This window comes from Patella vulgata, chromosome 4 (genome assembly GCF_932274485.2).
Source record: "Patella vulgata chromosome 4, xgPatVulg1.2, whole genome shotgun sequence".
Classification (NCBI taxonomy): domain Eukaryota; kingdom Metazoa; phylum Mollusca; class Gastropoda; family Patellidae; genus Patella; species Patella vulgata.
Window position 1 is genome coordinate 31,238,039 of NC_065882.2, and position 20,103 is coordinate 31,258,141.

The following is a 20,103-nucleotide window of genomic DNA, read 5'->3' on the forward strand; positions in this document are numbered from 1 at the left end:
CGACAGTTGTGACAAATACTCAAGAATATCAATGAATTTTCCCCTGAATTCACAGTCGTAAAAATATTCCTAGCACCTGTTGGAAACATTTGTTGCGCATGCCGATTGAACCTGAATAACCTATAAGTTTGGCCACCCTACGGATCTCTTCGAACCATGTGACGACGACCTGGGGATGCTCAAGTCACAGTCCGAAACGTCCCGAATTGACAGAATTGCAATCGAGTGACGCAGAATTCAGTCCTGTCACAGTTCTGTCAGTCCCGATGATGGAGGTGGCGTGAATAGAATTGTGATGTAATTAAACACAACGAACAGGTTTCGGCTGCATGGTTGGATTAGATATTTATATATCCAGTTGACGCATGCGTTGTGGCCCGAAGTACCCATTTTCACTCGATTGTCATTATTTTTGAGATTGAGAGAATTCAATTCCTTAACGTTCAATCGAGTACACCCAGTATCAATGAACACATGATAGCAAAGACGAGAGTGCGATCAACTGAAGACAGCGAAGAAGATAAATTAACGACAGACTTGACCTATTCAAAATGCCTACGCATGTTAAATGAAATAAAAATTAATGTAATAAAAGGTTTATCATTTTTAAAGGGAATAACATTCTGGTGATTCGAAGTTCTATGTTCAAAGCTACATTATAATAATACTTCCTGTTTTCGTAGTTACAATATTTCAGATTTTGAGAAAACTGGGTATTCCGACATTCTGCGTAATCCGACATATTGTAACGATCCCGTACGATGTCGGATGTGACAGAGTGCACTGTATATAATATGCCGGATTATGCATGTGTATTCAATATCAGATAAAGACAAATAAGACAGTAAGTAAGGCATACTATCAGACTCATCTATTTCACACTTGATCAAAATGGTTAAATAATATTCTGCCGAACTCTGGGAGCGTGCTGATATTTGCAAGCCAATCTCACTCCTACAACGATAATTTCTCTCGGTGGACAATTGTATTTTCATTTCCGGTAATGAAATACTGCTAAATATCTGGATGAAATATATTTCGGATATAAATATGGGCAATATATATATATTTTCAAAGGAAAATTTGATAGAACTATGAACAAAATATCCATGACAAAAACAGTCGGCCTGTCAAGTTATTTATCGGCGACGGACTGACGTCAATTTTAAACACTGGTCCCTTTGGATATTTGTACATTTCAGACCATAACTTTCTGGATTATGACCCCTGATTATACAAAAAATTGTTTTTGTTTTTAGTTTTTTCTCTATCCATCTCTTAAAAATGTGGGCGTATCCTGCCTGGCAGCCGCTGGTTTGACAAATAATTAAACGTTGAAATGAATGTTCAAAACTTTTTTTTATCGTACCAACTTTAGTAATAATGATTGAGGCCAGGCCTAAAATTCAATTGCTAATATCTCGGTTCAGAGTGGAGCAATTTGACTGAAATTTTCAGCATATTCTATTTACTTTATCTATTTTTTAACTATTATTATAGCGAGAACTGTCTACTCTTTATCTAATGTCCTATCACTATAAGATTGGTATCGTTTAATATGGTTGTTTTAGCGCTAATAACTATGCATACAGTTTAATTTCAAAACATCGTTTGATAATTGATAATAACGCTTGAAAATTACAAAAATTGTTTAATTAGTACTATGGCTTTATTTAATTGAACAGTGTTTAATTTCTCCAAGAGGTGTTTAGAAATGGAGGATCCGTTTATTTATCTAATGGGTTTAATTACTAGCCGAGCACTTTAATTTCCCGAGATGCGTAAATAAATTAACACCTGATGAATTTATCTACAGGGTTTAAATATTAGACGAAGCGTTTAATTTCTCGCAAATCGTTTATCCGATCGTTTATTTTGATTACGGTTATTTAAGTATGAAGTACGAATAAAAAAAGTGAATTATAAAAAAATGCACACCCATAGATGCTCACCATACCGTGGTCGTAGTATTATTATCCATTATCCATAAAAAAAAATATGATTCCACCATTGACAAATACATCACAAATCGGTAAGTCACGTCCAATGTTATTATACCATTGGAAACCGGTAAAGCACATCCCAGGTATTGTATTTTCTTTAAATCACAAATGAATGAACATAGCCTTTCACCTGTACGCATCGCTAGAAGACCTGGCAATGCACACGTGACACTGATAATCTCGTGAGACTTTTTCACTGGCGCCAAATAGTCGATCTCAATACACAAGGTGTCGCTCATTTTCAGACAAAGCAATAGGACTGGCTTCAAACAGTATCAAAAGGAAACAGGATTCAATGATAACTGCCTTGATGTTACGTAATCACTTTATTTGGTGCAATAAAATGTTGACTGCAGAAGAACGATATCAAACGGTATTGCTAAATCAACATTTACTCTCTCAATATATGTACTCGTATTGTATTAAAAAATATAATGTGTGTTGATGGGGCCATACCGATCCCGAAAAAGAAAAGGGTTTATAAATAAAACAGAACACATACTTAGCTATGATAATTTAATAACAAAAAACAATTGTATTATATGCATGAACACTAAACACTAAAAAACTATATGCATGTCATTTGGGACCCACGTCATTTGGGACTCGCATCATTTGGGACTCGCATCATTTGGGACTCAAAAAAATATGACCACGACATTTGGGATTCGGGTATACGACGTTTGGGACTTTGGTATACGTTGTTTGGGACTATGGTATACGATGTTTGGGACTTGGGATAATTTATTAGAAATAGGCCAATTCAAAACACGAAAGAAAATATTTATTACCATAAAACACGTGGTTAGTAAAAGGCTCAACCAAACGATAAAACATTAGTTGCACTTACGGTTCTTTGATAATCATCGTTTCTCATAAAAGTTATATATTTATTTAAAACGAATAATATGCTGATGAATTTATTTGAAAATGACCTACACAAAAAACAAAATAAATATTTACACGACATGCAATCTTTTTTACAAGCCCCTAGAAATTGTTAGCGATAATCGGTGAGCTGCACGTTGACATGCTTGTCGTAGATGGCAATACCAATCGATAAATTAGTCCGTACACGGCAAAGTTTTTTTTGTGGAAAATATAAGAAATGGCATCGATCAAAGTGGGATAATTAAAGCTGATTAACTGATAATCCCGATGTTATTGCAGTATGTTCAAAGAAACCTAACGGTTCTTTGGTGGATGAGGAAAAACGTGAGTTGTCAATCATCGAGAATGGCGGCAGTGTGTTGATTGCAGTTATACCGTTTCACGAAAAAACATTAGCAGTGGTCAGTCAATCAAGCTCGTTTACTATTTGATAAAAGAAAAACAACGAAGTATTACTAAATATACACAAATTTTCAACAATATATTATTGTCAAGTTTTAAACTCGCAGATAAAACAAAACAAAGGAGAACTAGCAGTGTTAATCGCGGTCTCAACAATCGCCGATCAACTAAATAAAACGAAAGACAACTAAGACAGCTGTTACTATATATCTCCTAAATAAATAGTCCCAACTGTCGTTTATATTGAGTCCCAAATGTCGTTTGTGATGAGTCCCAATTGACGCCAGTCGAGTCCCAAACGTCGTCAACTGAGTTCCAAATGTCGTTTATGTTGAGTCCCAAATGACGTGATACCTAAAAGATAACATGAATAGTAAAAATACACAACACTGGAAAAGACTGATTCATAGATATAAAATTTCGTAACCTGGCTGTTTCGTACTTAGTTCATTTGTACCTCACATGAGCCGTTTCGTACTTCACTTCGTACTTCAAATTGATTCGTATTTTTTCCCATGTTGAAAGGTGAAACGATTTGATCAAATCCAACGGCTAGGCTAAATTTATAAAAGTGACTGCCGAGCCTTAATTAGAATATGCACGAGATTAGTTTGTTTTCCTAAATGTGTTTAAAGAAATTGAAATAAAGGTGAAATATAATTAAACGATTTGATTAAATCCAACGGCTGTGCTACATTTATAAAAATGGCTGCCGAATAAGCATTACCTACGATGATTTAATAACAAAAAGGGAATTGTATGGATTGAAATTTTTTTTAGAATTTTCCATATTGATATTACACAGCCTGCCCAATATTAGTAATTCACACACAAAGGATATATTTAAACTAAAATTGCTTCAGCATTTCACTAAATTTACATTGGTTACGATCGAAAGCCATTTTCATGCAAATGGGTATCAAAAACAGAATTACCCCGTGATATAACCGTAATACGGTCCATGATATAACAGATCAAAGAAACACGTACGCCCATCTTCACATGTAGGTACCTTTTGGAGACTTGCTGTGTTCTATTTTTAGGCTCAAATAACCCAACCATATCAGAAAACATGCAGTTCCATCTTACAGTGAGTTAAACTGATTTAAGGTTTATTATGTAATGAATAATACATTATGTGTCGCATTTCGGAATTTTTAGTATATTCAATTTTTAACCGCTTTAACAACCACCAATCAATTATCACAATCACAACTAATTCAGCAGAATGGGTTCAATAATCAACACCGGATTATATACTTTCTCAATCGTTTTTTAAACTGCTTTAACAATCACTAATCAATTGTCGTCAATAATCACAACTCACTGAGCAGAATGGGTTCGATAATCAACACCAGGTTATTGTTTATTATTTCAATTTCTTTCAACAACATATAGATTAATTTAATTTCTTTCAATTTATTTCAACAACATAGGAAAAGGTACGAATCAATTTGAGGTACAACTCATGTGTGTATTTATAAATTTAGCGCAGCTGTTGGATTTAAGAAAAAGAACTAATCAATTTGAAGTGAAAAAGTCTCACAAGATTATCACTGTGTCACGTGTGCATTGCCAAGGCTTCTAGCGACGTGTACAGGTGAAAGGATATGTACATTCATTTGTGATTTAAAGAAAATACAATACCTGGGATGTGCTTTACCGGTTTCCAATGGTATAATAACATTGGACGTGACTTACCGATTTGTGATGTATTTGTCAATGGTGGAATCATATTTTTTTTAATGGATAATAATACTATGACCACGGTTTGGTGAGCATCTATGGGTGTGCATTTTTTTTATATTCACCTTTTTTATTCGTACTTAGTACGTAAATAACCGTAATTAAAATAAACGATCGGATAAACGACTTGCGAGAAATTAAACGCTTCGTCTAATATTTAAACCCTGTAGATAAATTCATCGGGTGTTAATTCATTTAGTATCTCGGGAAATTAAAGTGCTCGGCTAGTCATTAAACCCATTAGATAAATAAACGGATCCTCCATTTCTAAACACCTCTCGGAGAAATTAAAGGCTGTACCATTAAATTAAGCCATAGTACTAATTAAACAATTTTTGTAATTTTCAAGCTTTATTATCAATTATCAAACGATGTTTTGAAATTAAACTGTATGCATAGTTATTAGCGCTAAAACAACCATATTAAACGATACCAATCTTATAGTGTATAATGCCCCTGAAGAAAAGATAAGGGTTATATCATCTATATTCACTGTGAGTTATTTGTGAATACAGAATACACTTATAATACGCAGCAGGCTGGAGAATATTGATGATGTAATCAACATATGAAAGAATGTGTATTTAGATCATTGTTCATTGCAAGTTTTCTACAACTATGCAATAGCCTTGACTAACAAGGACACTATGGGTGTATTTTACATGGCAAATGCTTTTATAATGCTTTTAGGAAGAACTAGAAGCTAATCAAATTTTAATTACTTCATGGGTTGTTACTCTTGATCAGTTTTTAGTGACTTGTTAATGCCTCCATTCCCTATTGAGAGTAAATATATGTTGTCTTTGTTTTCCTGATCACTTTATATCTGGATTTATTGTAGCATATGTAACATCTTTAATAATTTTTTATATTCTTATAGGTGCTCAATGAAGATATAACCCCTACTCTAACTAAATTAAAGGATGAACGGTCATCATATCTTGAATATCAAAAAATAATACGTGAATTAGAACACTTAAATAAGCTTTACATTGCTTATGGATTTGTTTGTGCTGAGGTAAGACCAATAGTATTGATACATGGTCGTATATTGTTTTCACCACGACTGTCTGTCCAGTGTCCACAATTGCTTGTGGTTGTTCTAGAGGCTAAAGTAATTATGCGATTGACTTTAAATTTATTCGTAGTGTTTAAGGTCATGAGACGAAGAATCCTATTGATTTTCAACCATATTCGATAATAACTGCCAGAGTTATGGCCCTTGATTACTTTGAAAAATCTTGTGTATGCTCTAGAGGCTAAGGTTAATATCCGATTGACTTTAAATTATGACTAGGTCAAACCAATTTAACATTTTCACTATCAGCGGAAATGGCGTCATTTGGACAAAAACTGTATTTTTAGCCTTCCAAACAAATATTTTATTCAACTGGGTCGTATTTGTTATTTTTTTTTATAATCAAGATATTTGATTCCAATCAACAAATAAAATGAACCCATGCGGTCATATAGATATTATTATTATTCGATTTTCATAAATTTTTACCATGTGATGCCTAATGTCATTTATGATTTCATAAAACTAATTTACCATATTCATTATCACCGGAAGTAATGTATTTTTAGCCTCCAAAACAAATATTTGTTTGAAGTAAGTGATGTTCATTGTTCTTATAAAATTATGATATTGGATTTCAATGTACAAATAGTATAAATCAATGCGATCATATAGGTATCAAAAACGGGTTTCCAACATCTTCCCTTGCTGAGAAATAACCAATTTTGTCAGGATCACTTTTTATACGTCGACATTCATAATGTGGACATATATGCCATCACCCTGTCTGTTTGTCGCCTACAGGCCGCATTTCTTAACGTATCATCTTGAAACTTTGCATACTTATTCTTTGTACCCTAAGGAACATCCCTATCGTTTTGGGTGCATGCCCAACCTCCAGCGGCAGAGCCACGCCCTTTTTCTTTTTGTGTGTGTGTGACCTACAGGCCACAATTCTTAATCGATCGTCTTAAAAAATTTTCATATAAATTCCTTATACCCTAACGATGATCCCTATTGTTTTAGGTGCATGCCCGACCCCCAGTGGCAGAGCCACACCCATTTCTTGTAACTATTTGTTTGTCATCTAAAGACAGCAGTTCTTAATGTATCACCTTGAAACTTTGCATACTTATTCTTTCTATCCTAAGGAACATCTCTATTTCTGTGTGTCTGTGTGTCACTTACAGCCTGCAATGCTTAAAGATACATTATGGGAGATTAGATAAAGATCTGGCAGTTCTCACTATTATAATACTTAAAAACTAGATACTGTAAAGGGATTTTGCTGAAAATTTCAGTCAAATGGTTCCACTACATGTATGAACCGAGATTTTAGCCATTGAATTTTCAAACTAGCCTCGATCATCATTACTAAAGTCGGTAGGATAAAAAACATAGTCTCGATTATCCATTTTTATACGCCCACATTGAAATGTGGTCGTATATTGTCCTTTCCCGTCCGTGACAGAGGTACACCTTTTGAAAATTTTCCATATTTAATTCACGTACCAACTTGAAGTTCATGTCAGTAATATTCCAGAATAAATTACCGTCTTCGTTTATTCGGTGAAACGTTCGCGTTTCATAAGTTGATGATCTAAAATATTAGTATTTTTCTACTATTGCCAGTATCAAAAAATGCCGTACATGTAGCCAAAATAGGCTAATACGGCACCATGGCATTTCTTCATAACACAATTTATAGTTTTCTGTCTATCACGCAACAAGTCACGTAACTTGCAAAAGTTTTTATTCATTCGCCAATGATAAACACGGTACAATTGTCACGTGACAACCATACTTGAGATTGCTTAAAAAAAAAAATCCACGCGATTATGATATAGCCTTCAATAAAAACGACAATATTTTTAAATTTAAGCCTTTGTCAGAATATGTATAAAATAAAAAAAATCATAACGGTAAGCACTATTTAGAACTGGTTTATTGACCTAATTCGCCACCGATATGTCACGTGTCATTGAAATTCAGCATTGGAGATGCCATCAGGAAAATATATTATTAAATGATTGTTTCTCGGTGTATTCGGTGTTCTATCAGGGAATTATATTCAATGAAGATTTAAATTTACCTAACAATCAGGGCTGTCGGTAATTTTTCACAGTTGATTAGCAGCACTGCTAATCAAAAAGTCCAATTTTGCCAAATTTGATTAGCAAATTTAAAAATTGATTAGCAGTTTTTCAGTTTCAACGTAAAACACCTAAATAACAAGATATTACTTTAATTCATAAAAAATATGATTAGATTCCATTCTGACTATTCTTTAAATTCTTAGATTTTTTAGCACTGCCACAAGTACTTGTGACAGTTTGTGAATGTGATGTAGACATTTAGTTAGGTCTTATGTCTGAAGCCAATTCTTGACAGTGACTTCCGAAGCTCCACTCATTTTAATTGTTATTTTTTGTCACGCGATATAAACAATAATATTTTACGGGAATTTTTACTTTGATTTATCATTTTACAATACGTTAACATGTATTTATTTTTTTATATTTTATTTACAATGCGTGGGGGATACACTGGATTTATTTCTTTCAAAATGAATATGATATAATTACTTGATGTCTCGCAATGTGAGTGGTACTACTTGATTCCCTATTTCCGGTTTAATAGTCCCTATTCATAGAGTTATGTCCCTGTGTTATATAGTATTGTGTCTGGGTAGTTCGAGAAGAAAATGTCACGCGGAGAATTCAGTTTTGTATATAAAATTTTATTCAACATTTTATACACGTTGAAAGTGTTGAGTAAGCCTTCTAGTCTTCAAAATATGGATTATTCTTGTGTAAATATCCAAAATGACAGGCATATTAATGATTCGCAGTAACTGCGAATCAAAAACGCTAGATTTTAATTTTTGGTTAGCAACGGACAAAATATGTATCGCAAATTGCGCTGCGATACTGGTTGTCGGCAGCCCCGCTAACAATTGGTCAATGAATCCATCGCGAAATTACGCTCTCGCTCATGTTGTCTTACTGCACAGCACGCGATGTTTCCTAGTAAATACGGTATACATTGAAGCCAATGAAGGGTTCATCAAAATGAAAATTGATAAACATTAATAACAAAAAATATGACAACAAACAAAGATTTTATTTCGTGTATGGGTCAGAAATAAAATAATATTAAATTCACAAGTTACATATTTATTTTTTTATCGGGAGGTTCATGCTTCAGTCGGCGGGTCCGTAAAACGAAAAATCAAAAAAGTGTCGCCTAAGTAAGAAATTATGAGTATATGAACTTTTGATGTGATTTTGTTCAAGAATTAACAATTTGGATAGCAAACAAAAGTATTCGGATCACAAATCTCAAATCGATTTTCAACACTGATATACAGGTTGCAATTATTAACCAATTTGGATCCAATTCGGAATGATCAGCATAGGGTTGTACCTATAATATATTGGTCCATGTCCAACCCCCAGGGGCAGAGCCACACCCAAGTTTTGTGTTTTTTGTCTACAGGCTGGAATTCTCAATGGATCATCTTGGAACTTGGCATTTTTATTCCCTATACTGTAAGGATAGCAGCTTTTAATTTTGGTGCATGCACCAACTTTTTTGTTAGTTTTTATCGGTAAATACTCTACAGGTTGCCGAAATTAACAGATTTTGTTCAAATTCAGCCTATCAATCATTTCAATAACAAGGTGGTACCTATTTTCATGTGGACATATATTGTCGTCGCTCCTGTCCGTCTACAATTTGTTTGTGGACACTCTACAGATCAATATTTTTATTCGATTTTGACGAAACTTGAAATATAGGTCTATCTCCCAAAGATCTTGAATCTTTTCGATAACTTCATGGATTATGGCCCCTGATTGTATGAAAAATCGCGTTTTGAGCTTGTGGTCCCTATCAATGTCACAATTTTTATCCGATTAAAAAAAAAAACATGTTTGAATATATATCACAGTTATACACTAATGAATAATGATTGTTGAGTTCAAATTTTGTAAACTAGTTAATTTCCCTTGATTGGCTGACTTAATCCTTCAATCCAATCCTGAACAGAAGTCATTGCCTCTCCTTTGTCGGACTATGTATCAATCCAAAGAGTGATTATAATTATAAACTTAAACTACATGACTAAACTGTGATTTCTCTATTGTCGGAGAGGTTAATCCCCTTGATATTGGCCGACAACACTGTTATGTCTAGGCTTCCCATATAAGTTCAACCCTAATATACTATTCTGTTATCAATATCATACTATGTATAGACGATTATTGTTCAGTGCTCAAAAACATGATTAATAAAGAATTGAAAACATTTAAAACAACAAAAATGTCATAGTGTTTGATTATTTAAAGGTTTAGTTTCTTTGGTGCTGCTCTGATTCGGGTCGGATATCGTCTTGGCACGGAACAACTAGCATTTGATTCATCATTGTATTTCGATTCCTTTGACTGATTTGGCACATTTGATAAATCATTATTTGAACTATTTGGCACATTTAGTTCAACATTCCTATCAGTGGTAGGAATTTGCACATCAGGAATACTGATATTTATATTACGATTAGCTGTTTCGGGTACTACAACTATAGATATATCATTTGGAACCTTTTCACACATGAAACACTATCAACACTAATCACAACTTTTGGATCACACAAATTGTCCAAAATTTGCTCTATGTGTCTCCGAATTATATTTCCTTCGATGGTATGTATTTTATATGAAACTGGTCCGGTTGATTCCACAACGGTCCCTGCTATCCACTTTCGTATGAACGAGCTAAAACAGGATGTCCATCCTCAAATGACCTGTGGGTTGTCGAAGTTCGAGACGAAACTTGTTTATTCTGAGAGGATTCAACCCTTTGCTGTGTGCTGGGTTTGAGTAAATCAAGTCTACATCTCAACATTCGACCTGTCATTAGTATTGACGGCGCGGCGCCTGTTGTAGCATGTACTGTATTTCTATACAAGAGTAAAAAGCTTGACAGTCTATGTTGCCATGGTTTGTTGGATATTCCAGACTTTAGACTGTGTTTTAGACTTTGAACAAACCTTTTTGCTAGTCCATTAGTCGCTGGGTAATACGGTGCAGAAAACGTATGATGGATTCCGTTTGATTTCATGAACGCACTAAATTCTTCTGATGCAAACTGCGGTCCATTGTCTGAAACTATTTGATCAGGGATACCGTTTCGACTAAATATTTCTCTTAGTACTGCAATGGTGTGTGTCGACTACTACTAAAAACATTTTAGATCGGAATGGACCCTGCGAAATCTATATGTATACGTTGCCATGCTGATTGAGGCCATGACCAAGGATGTAGAGGTGCTTTACTGGGATTATTCCTAGTGTCAGAACATCCTTTGCAAGTCTTTGTTACAGCTTCAATTGCAGAGTCTATACCAGGCCACCAACAGTAACTACGTGCTAGTGCCTTCATCCGGACTATGCTTAAATGACCACTATGAAGTTCTTCCAAGAATGACTTCTGATAATGTTCTGGAATAACTACTCTGTTGCCCCATATAAGACAGTCTTGGCATGTTGACAGTTCATTACGTCTATGAAAATATGGCTTCAACAAATCATCCATGCAAGTATAGTCTTATACTTTTGAGCAAGTTATATCAGTTTGTGTTTTCTTTGCAAATTGTGTCGATGTAACTGATAATGTGTCAATTGTTTGCACAAAGAATAAATCAGGTTGATTTATTTCTAATGTCCTGTTATTTGGCAAAGGAAGTCTTGATAAACAATCCGCATAATTCATGTGTTGACCAGTTCGCTTATATTCTATGTTGTACTGATGTCCAGCAAGGAACAAAGTGTGTCCAGCAAGGAACAAAGTGTATCTCTGTAAACGTGCAACTATAATCACAGGAATGCTTTTCTCAGGATGAAATATTGAAAGTAATGGTTGATGATCAGTAACCAGGGTAAATTTACGACCATATAGATATGTATGAAATTTCTTCACTCCCCATACTAGACTCAGAGCTTCCTTGTCAATTTGTGAATAGTTTCTTTCAGATTTTGTCAGTGAACATGATGTGAATGCTATGGGTCTTTCACTGCCATCAGGATATGTATGTGACATTACACATCCTTTACCATAGGGCGAGGCATCACAAGCTACTTTCACTGCTTTTGAAGGGTCATAGTGTACAAGTACTTGGGTTGACAAAATTAAGTCTCTAGTTTTCCGAAATGCTACCTAAACCCTCCTCCGTCCACCGAAATTCTTTGGATTTTTCAAGCAATTGGTTTAACGGATGCAAGGTTACGGCTATGTTTGGTAAAAATTTATGATAATAATTTACCAAACCTTCATAAGATCTAACTTGTGATACATTAGTTGGTCTTGGTGCATTCACAACAGTAGCTATCTTCTCTGGTGATTTGTGTAAAGCATCTTTGTCTATCATGTGACCACAGTACAGGATTTCATCTTTAAAGAACTCACATTTGGCCTTGTTGGTTCTTAAACCATACCGCTGTAAACGTTGGAGTACCATCTCCAGATTATGTAGATGTTCTTGCTCTGTACGACCAGTGATTATCATATCATCAAGCAAACATTGTGTCATAGGTATTCCTTGTAGAACCTGCTCAATTGCTCTCTGCCATATAGCTGGTGCAGATGTTATGCCGAATACTAGACGATTATACTGGAACACGCCTTTATGTGTTGTGATGGTAAGTAAAGGTTTTAATTCTTCCTCAATCTCCATATGTAGATATGCATTACGAAGATCTATCTTAGAATATTTCACGGCTCCAGCTAGATTGGCGAAGATATCTTCTACTCGTGGCAGAGGATATTGATCTACTTTTAGCTGCGGGTTAACTGTTACTTTAAAATCACCACATATGCGGACTGCTCCAGATTTCTTAGGAACTGGTACGATCGGTGTCGCCCACTCACTTGTTTCAACTTTAGACAGATTCCTTCAGCTTCTAACTTCTCTAGCTCTTCTTCAACTTTAGGGCGCAAAGAATGAGCAACTTGTTTTGGTTTGCAGAATTTAGGAACTGCATTATCTGCTACATGAAGTTTGGCCTTTGTTAAAGGAGTACTCCACTTTACAAACTTTTCGTGATTTATGATAATTTTCATATAAAAGAGTCAACCTAGTCAGGGTGTTGGAGATAGTTCATTTTGTTCAAGTAATGGTAGTTTTTCCAGTGACGATGCAAACCCTAACATCTGTTTAAGTAAATTAAATACAGTAGAACCACATGTAGATAGAAAATATATTGTTTTTGAAAGTTCTTTATGTAAGCTTTTTAAATTTTGCCAAATTTGTGGTAGTAACATTATTAATACAACAAAAAGTACTAGCGGTTCATTATTAAAGGTAAAAAGTGTTTGTGTTTTTGGACATAGTTGTACTTGGAACTCACAACCCATACATCCAGAAAATGCCTGCTGGAAATTTACTGATTGCTGCAGCTTGACTCTATGCTGGGTGCTCTTATGCTAAAATGGAGGAGTTTGCCGATTTATTAAATCTAGAATTTTTTGGACATTCGACGTATTATAAAATACAAACAGATTTATTTACTATAATTAACGAGGCTTGGACAAAAGTAAGATTATCTGTTGAGAATGAATTAGTTGGCAGAGTACTGTGTGTATCTGGGGATGGAAGATGTGACAGTCCAGGATTCAGTGCAAAGTATTGCACTTATTCCCTGCTTGATAGTGGTAGTGGAAAGTTAATTAACTTCAGTGTTGTACATGTTGGGCAAGTTGAACTGAAATCCACAAACATGGAGAAAGAAGGTCTAAGGCAATGTTTGACAACACTGGACGAACGCTTGAATATTAATGTATTGGCAACAGACAGGCACATACAGGTCGGATGCATGTTACGAAAGGATTATCCGAATATTATCCATCAGTATGATGTCTGGCATGTATCAAAATCATTAATAAAAAAATTATCTGAGAAAGCCAAGTCCAAACAAAATGAGCCCTTAAAACCGTGGATTCAGTCGATCCGGATTCATTTTTGGTGGTGTGTCACAACATGTGACGGTAATATCATAAAAGATGAAGTTTGTTTGTTGATTATTTGTGGTTGAACATATAAGTTTATTATAAGTAATTTAATGATTCTATTTAATTTGTATTATGAAATCATAAAGTCTGTTATTGAGTCAAATGGTGTGCTTTGGATTCTCCACTTGTAAGTGACATAAATGTGACATTTTTTTATTAAGATGCATTATGTAAGATTTAGATAAAGAGTTGGCCATTCTCGGCTATAATGGTTTAAAAATGAATATATTGAAAATTTGTCTAATTACTGCATTCTGGGCGCTGTTATGACAAGAAATAGTGTAGTCTTGATTGCCAAGCACTATATTCACAAGATAAAAAAAACAAGTCTCGGTTATCTCCAATAAAGGCAGCTATCTAAAAATTTTATTTTTAAATGGTAGTAACATAGTGAATTTTAGAAATTTATTCTGCCCACTTAAAACCATTATAATGACCAGTTGAAGATGGGAATATTGTCCTTATTTTAGCAACAACACAGGATGGTATTACTTTTCTGATGTGTCTTCCCAATCTTTGATGTATCCAATATCTGAACTGTCTGTAGGCTTGGTGTCGTAAAACGCTGAAAAAAAACCAAAAAAAATAGGGGTTGTTACATTTTAACTAGGGTAATAATACTATTTGAAAAGGAAAGATGTCTTTGTTATCTGCTCTGCATTGTGTAATCAGATCTATAATATGCACTTATGTCGTAGTTATGTACATACATATATGTATGAATAAGTTTTATGAATAAGTTTGAATTGAAGATACAACTTTAATACATTTTTAGTATTCTGTATAATAATATGTATATACTTTTTCTTTTTACTAAAATAACTTGTATTGTAATGTAAATTGGTTTTTTTTTCACACCTCATTTGGTGTCACTTGTGTCAAATGAGGTCTACCAACACATTTTATTTGTATTTTATTAGTATTGTTCTGATAATCTTGTTTGTATGCAATAACGTACCTTTATGAGAGTTTGTTGTAAATGAATCATATTTATTTACAAAAGAAAAACAACCAACCACTGGTTTCCAAGCTGATCTACTTCCAATTTGTTTATTTATAACGTGTTCTTTGATTGGCTAAAGAGTGTTTCCCGTACATATTGTCCAATGAAATGATAGAACAGCAGCCAAAGTATCTATTTATAGTAATGTGAGAAAATGTCGCCGAACTGTAACTCGGTAACTATAAACTGAAAGTTAAAACTTACTCATTTGAAATCGGCTGGGCTTTGTCTCCTCGCACATCAGCCCTAGCAATAGCCGAAACTTTAAGGACTTCGGCATTTAAGCAAACTGTACGAAAATCCTCATTTTCTATTACACACAAGGTTGTATGGGCGAGTCGGTGAGAAATAGCGTTGGTTTCCTTGCAGCACACACATTCGTCTGACAATGGCATCGAAGAACAATTAGTGCACAGACACCAGTCTGTATTTCCTACTCGAGTATTATTATCAATAACTTTGTCCTCCGATGTATCGGTATCCGAATCCGTTCGCATTTCACCCGGAGAATATTCTGGCTCGAATTGGTAAGGTGCTATCATAGCGGAGTTCCGAGCAGCCATTACAAACAATGCTGGATACGGCTTTACTTTGTTCGCGAGTGACGTCATAATTCCATCGCGTGATATTCCTGGTTTTCAAAAGAAGAGTTCTATTTGGCAATATGGCGGCGCCCATGGCTCTTACAAATTGTTTTATAATGCCAATTAAAAATAAAAATAAAAACAGTTTCTTGACGGGAATTGCGGGGCTTATTTGTATGAATCAAATCTATGTCAAGATGTTTCAGCCAATCTCTTCCCAGAAGGGTTGGTCCACTACCTTTGATAACATAAAGCGTTAAACTTTCTTTTATATCGCCTTCTAATTCTACTGTGACATTCATCTGTCCTAATGGTTTGATTCGTTCACCGGTGTAAGTTTTCAATGACAGTGTGGTTTCTTGCAGCTGTTCCGATGGGTATTTCTTCTGAAACTCAGCTTCTGGCATCAGTGTCAAAGACTCGTTCACTTATCTACGACGTTTACTTATTAGACAAGCCGTCTGCTTTCCAGAGATATGTTGAAAAATGAACACACTGTTTACTTATCTACGGCCTTTACTTATTAGACGGGGGGTTGGATTGCTGAATGGTTAGCGTGCGCGCGCTGTATCATAAAGTCTGTCATTGAGTCGACTGGCGTGGTTTCGAATCCCCGGTTGTACGTGACAAGGAGTAGGGTCGTCTGTCCAACCTCGTGTGTTTTCTCCGGGTCCTCCAGTTTCCTCCCACTGCTAAAGACCCCTATGAGCAAGCGAATTATTGAAATAAAATTAAACCATATGTTAGTCCCGAAATGACCTAGTTGTGTCGAGTGGACTCTAAACCCCATTTCTCTCTCTCTCTCTTTACTTATTAGACGAGCCGTTTACTTTCCCGAGATACGTTGAAAAATCAACACACGATTAATTTATCTACGGCGTTGAAAAATTAGATGAAACTTTTAATTTCCCGCGAGCGTTTATTCGATCGGTAATTTTTGTTACGATTATTTACATATGAAATACGAATAAAAAAGGGGAATATAAAAAATGCACATCCATGATCACCTTACCGTGGTCATAGAATTATATATTATCCACTATCCTATAAACTTAGTATTCCATCACTGACAAATAAATCAAAAATCGGTAAATCACGTCCCAGGTAATTATACAATTGGAAATCGGTAAATCACGTCCAAAGTAATGTATAACTAGTCTTTCATCTGTACACGTGTTCAAAAGTCGAGCTTACAATGACAGTGGGATAATCTCGCGAGACTGTACATTAGACTGGCGCCAAAGAAGCTCACTGTCAATCTCTATAGACAAGCTGTCGCCCATTTTCAGACAGCGTAATTACTTGATTGGGGGTTTCTGCGCAATTTAGTTGATTATTGGGTACAGGTGTTAAATTTTGGTACTGATTCAAAATCAACATTCCCGAAAAAGAAAAGGGTTTATAAATAAAACAGAACATATATTTAGCTATGACAATCTAATAACAAAAACCAATTGTATGTATTACTAAATACTAAAACCAATCACAAATAACAGCATGAATACTAAAAACACAACACTGGAAAACAATCACTGGTTTATAAATACAGAAATAGCAGCATGCACAAAAAGAAATCAAAATTGGAAAACAATCAACGGATTTATATATAATTTAATAATAAAAAGCAAATTGTATGTATTGATAATGTAAATGAACCATTTAAATCCTATACCACAGTCTGTTAAAATTGTTAATAAAAATCTGTGTCTTTAAAAATCTTCCGCTCAATCAAAATTCAGATCCAAGCCAAACTAAGCAAGAGTTATTTTAGTATTAAAAATAAACGCAACTTTTAAGTTGTGAAAGTCGTCTTTTATCTACGATTATCATATTATGTGTGAAATAGCTTTATTTAACGCCCGCTTCCACCGAGGTGATATCGCAGACAATTATCATATTAGTCACTAATCTCCCCTTCTTAATCTATATTCCCATACACATTAATTACAGAAAAATCCTGTGTATACACCAGGGGCATAAAAAAATTTTTGAATCCACTAGCCCAGGGCTAGTAGTCCACTGTCAGGCACTAGCCCGGCATTAATATCTACTAGTCCATAGTTTGACAAGGTATAAGATTTAATCTTCAATATTTTGGCATATGTTTTGTTGCCTGCTAACCTATTGTTTTTAATAAGGTTCGTAGACTTGATTGCCTAATAATTAAGGATGTATATGCTACTCGGTTAACCGGTCACGGTTCGGTTGCACTGGTGAAACGGTTAAAAAAACTACAATCCGATATTCGTTTTCATATCATATCTGACCTTCAAAACCAGGAATGGTAGCCATATAAATACTTCATATATAGCACATGTCATTTATAATATATCACGGTAAATTAACATACTTAAATCCCACTCGAAGATTTGTATATATTACGTTATTATTAGCACTTACTACAAAGCCCAAGATAGCCTCGACTGATTGACAAATTAATTGTTTTACCGTATTTATTTAGCAGGTCACTCTATAAAGAGTCTCAAAATGAAACAAATCAGTTTGATGTGCTAATATAAAATTAAAATAGACAGGATTGTAAAATTGTTTATGTTATCACTCGAGTGCAATGCAGCGTGCCGATAGGGTCAAAGTTGATGACACACGGGTCACTGGAACCATTCATCATGGCGTGTGTGTAATGAACACGTGTAGTAAATTCTTTGGAAATACCTGACATGTTAAATAATCAAAATTATCTTGTATTTAAAAATACAAAGGTATGCTTTCAAATATTTATGTCAGAATTAATCTAAAATAAAGTATAAATGAGTCTTTTGTTTTTATATCAACCTGATTTCAACTGGTTTATAGGTGTCAAAGCGTGCAAGATGGAGAAATGAAATGTCGAGAATGAATGAATAGAAGGGGTACAAAAAATGTCCGTATGGCTCTTAAGTTTTACTACAGAAAATCTATTGTTATGATTGAGTTTTCCTTGGAATTTGAGAAATAAATGTGGGATGTTTTACAGCTTATTTATCTATATCGTCACTAGTTTAATTCACAAACCGGTGGTAGGGCACTAGCGTACGGATAAATAGATCACTAGCCCATAAGTTATTTTTGGTAGCCCCGGGCGTCGGGTCAGTGGATTTTTACAACCCTGGTATACACGGTATTGTGAGCTATTTACCTTTTGGTCAGCCAGTTGTTATTTGGAATAGGATGGAGTTATGTGTTAACTTTACTATGACAAAGGGAGAAGACGACCCGCCAAATTTATAAGTGTGCTTTAAGAAACTTTTGGTATCCGAGGACCTCTTTATTTTGTGTTTTTAACAATTTTCATGTGTAAATAATTTAATTCAATCAACCTGTCCATAATATCCTATCCATTGTATTGGACGTTAAATCTTTAATAAACAACAACAACAACGTCATAAATGAACGTCATTACAGTATAGATTAATTATTCGATTGGTCGAATACTATTGTTTTATTAATTAAAACCTGTGGTCAAGTGCCTGGGTGCCATATGAAACCATGTTTTTGAATATACATGTTTGTAAGTACAGTATGTATTAATTCTTTGATTGGTCGAATGCTATTGTTTTATTAATTCTCACCTGTCTGGGTGCAGGTGCCATACAAAATAATGCCTTTGAATGTACAATTGAGTCATAAATGTCACTTTTTATTAACATTAATTATTTGATTGGTCGAATTCTATTGTTTTATTAATTCCCACCTGTAGTTATCAGTCGGGTGCGGGTCAGTTCATTCCAAAACCATTTCACCTCGGACTGTTTCAAGTTTCGTTTTTTTAAACCCTTGAGTCACAGACTCATTGGGAAAAATATTTACAAAACAAAAAAAAAGCAATACAAATATCCATATATACTATTATATAAACACAGTATTACAAACAAGAATCATGACATGGAGATTAGAGTGACGGTATATTAATTGTTACTATTCCGTTTAATCACTTATTTTATTAGAAAAATCTACCAGGGTTTACAAGTTCAGATACATTGTTAGTATATAAAAGATTAAATAATTTAAAAACACTGGGGTTCGAATAATAATACTTTTTTTATGTATTATTATCTTAGACTTTTATAAATTAAAACAAAATAGTACTCAACTTCAATGTCTTCAAAATTAAACAATGTACATAATCGTTTACTTCTCTCAATATATTTAGTACTATATCGTAACCTTTCAATATTTAAATTATGACTGGACAAACGGATTCTTGTAATTTCACGTCTGTATTTTCTGTCTATTGGTTTAGTCAAATAATATTGTAAGCCAAATGTATTCACAATATGCTTATAAATGATACATTTACTTGATAATTCAAATTTCTCAATACACTCCTGTCTAAATATGTCTAATAATCTTTGCCTGATGATATGGATACAATTTGTGTTTATGAGATGAG

The 20,103-nt window shown here is 34.4% G+C and overlaps 1 protein-coding gene across 1 annotated transcript in view; it reads left to right on the forward strand.

The window, feature by feature from the left end:
- LOC126817154 (structural maintenance of chromosomes protein 2) overlaps positions 1 to 20,103 on the forward strand; it is a 151,368-nt gene that overhangs the window by 67,019 nt on the left and 64,246 nt on the right. The window contains exon 5 of the mRNA XM_056100213.1: positions 5,923 to 6,060. Within this exon, the coding sequence (XP_055956188.1) occupies positions 5,923 to 6,060 (138 nt within the window). The remainder of the gene's footprint in view (positions 1 to 5,922; positions 6,061 to 20,103) is intronic.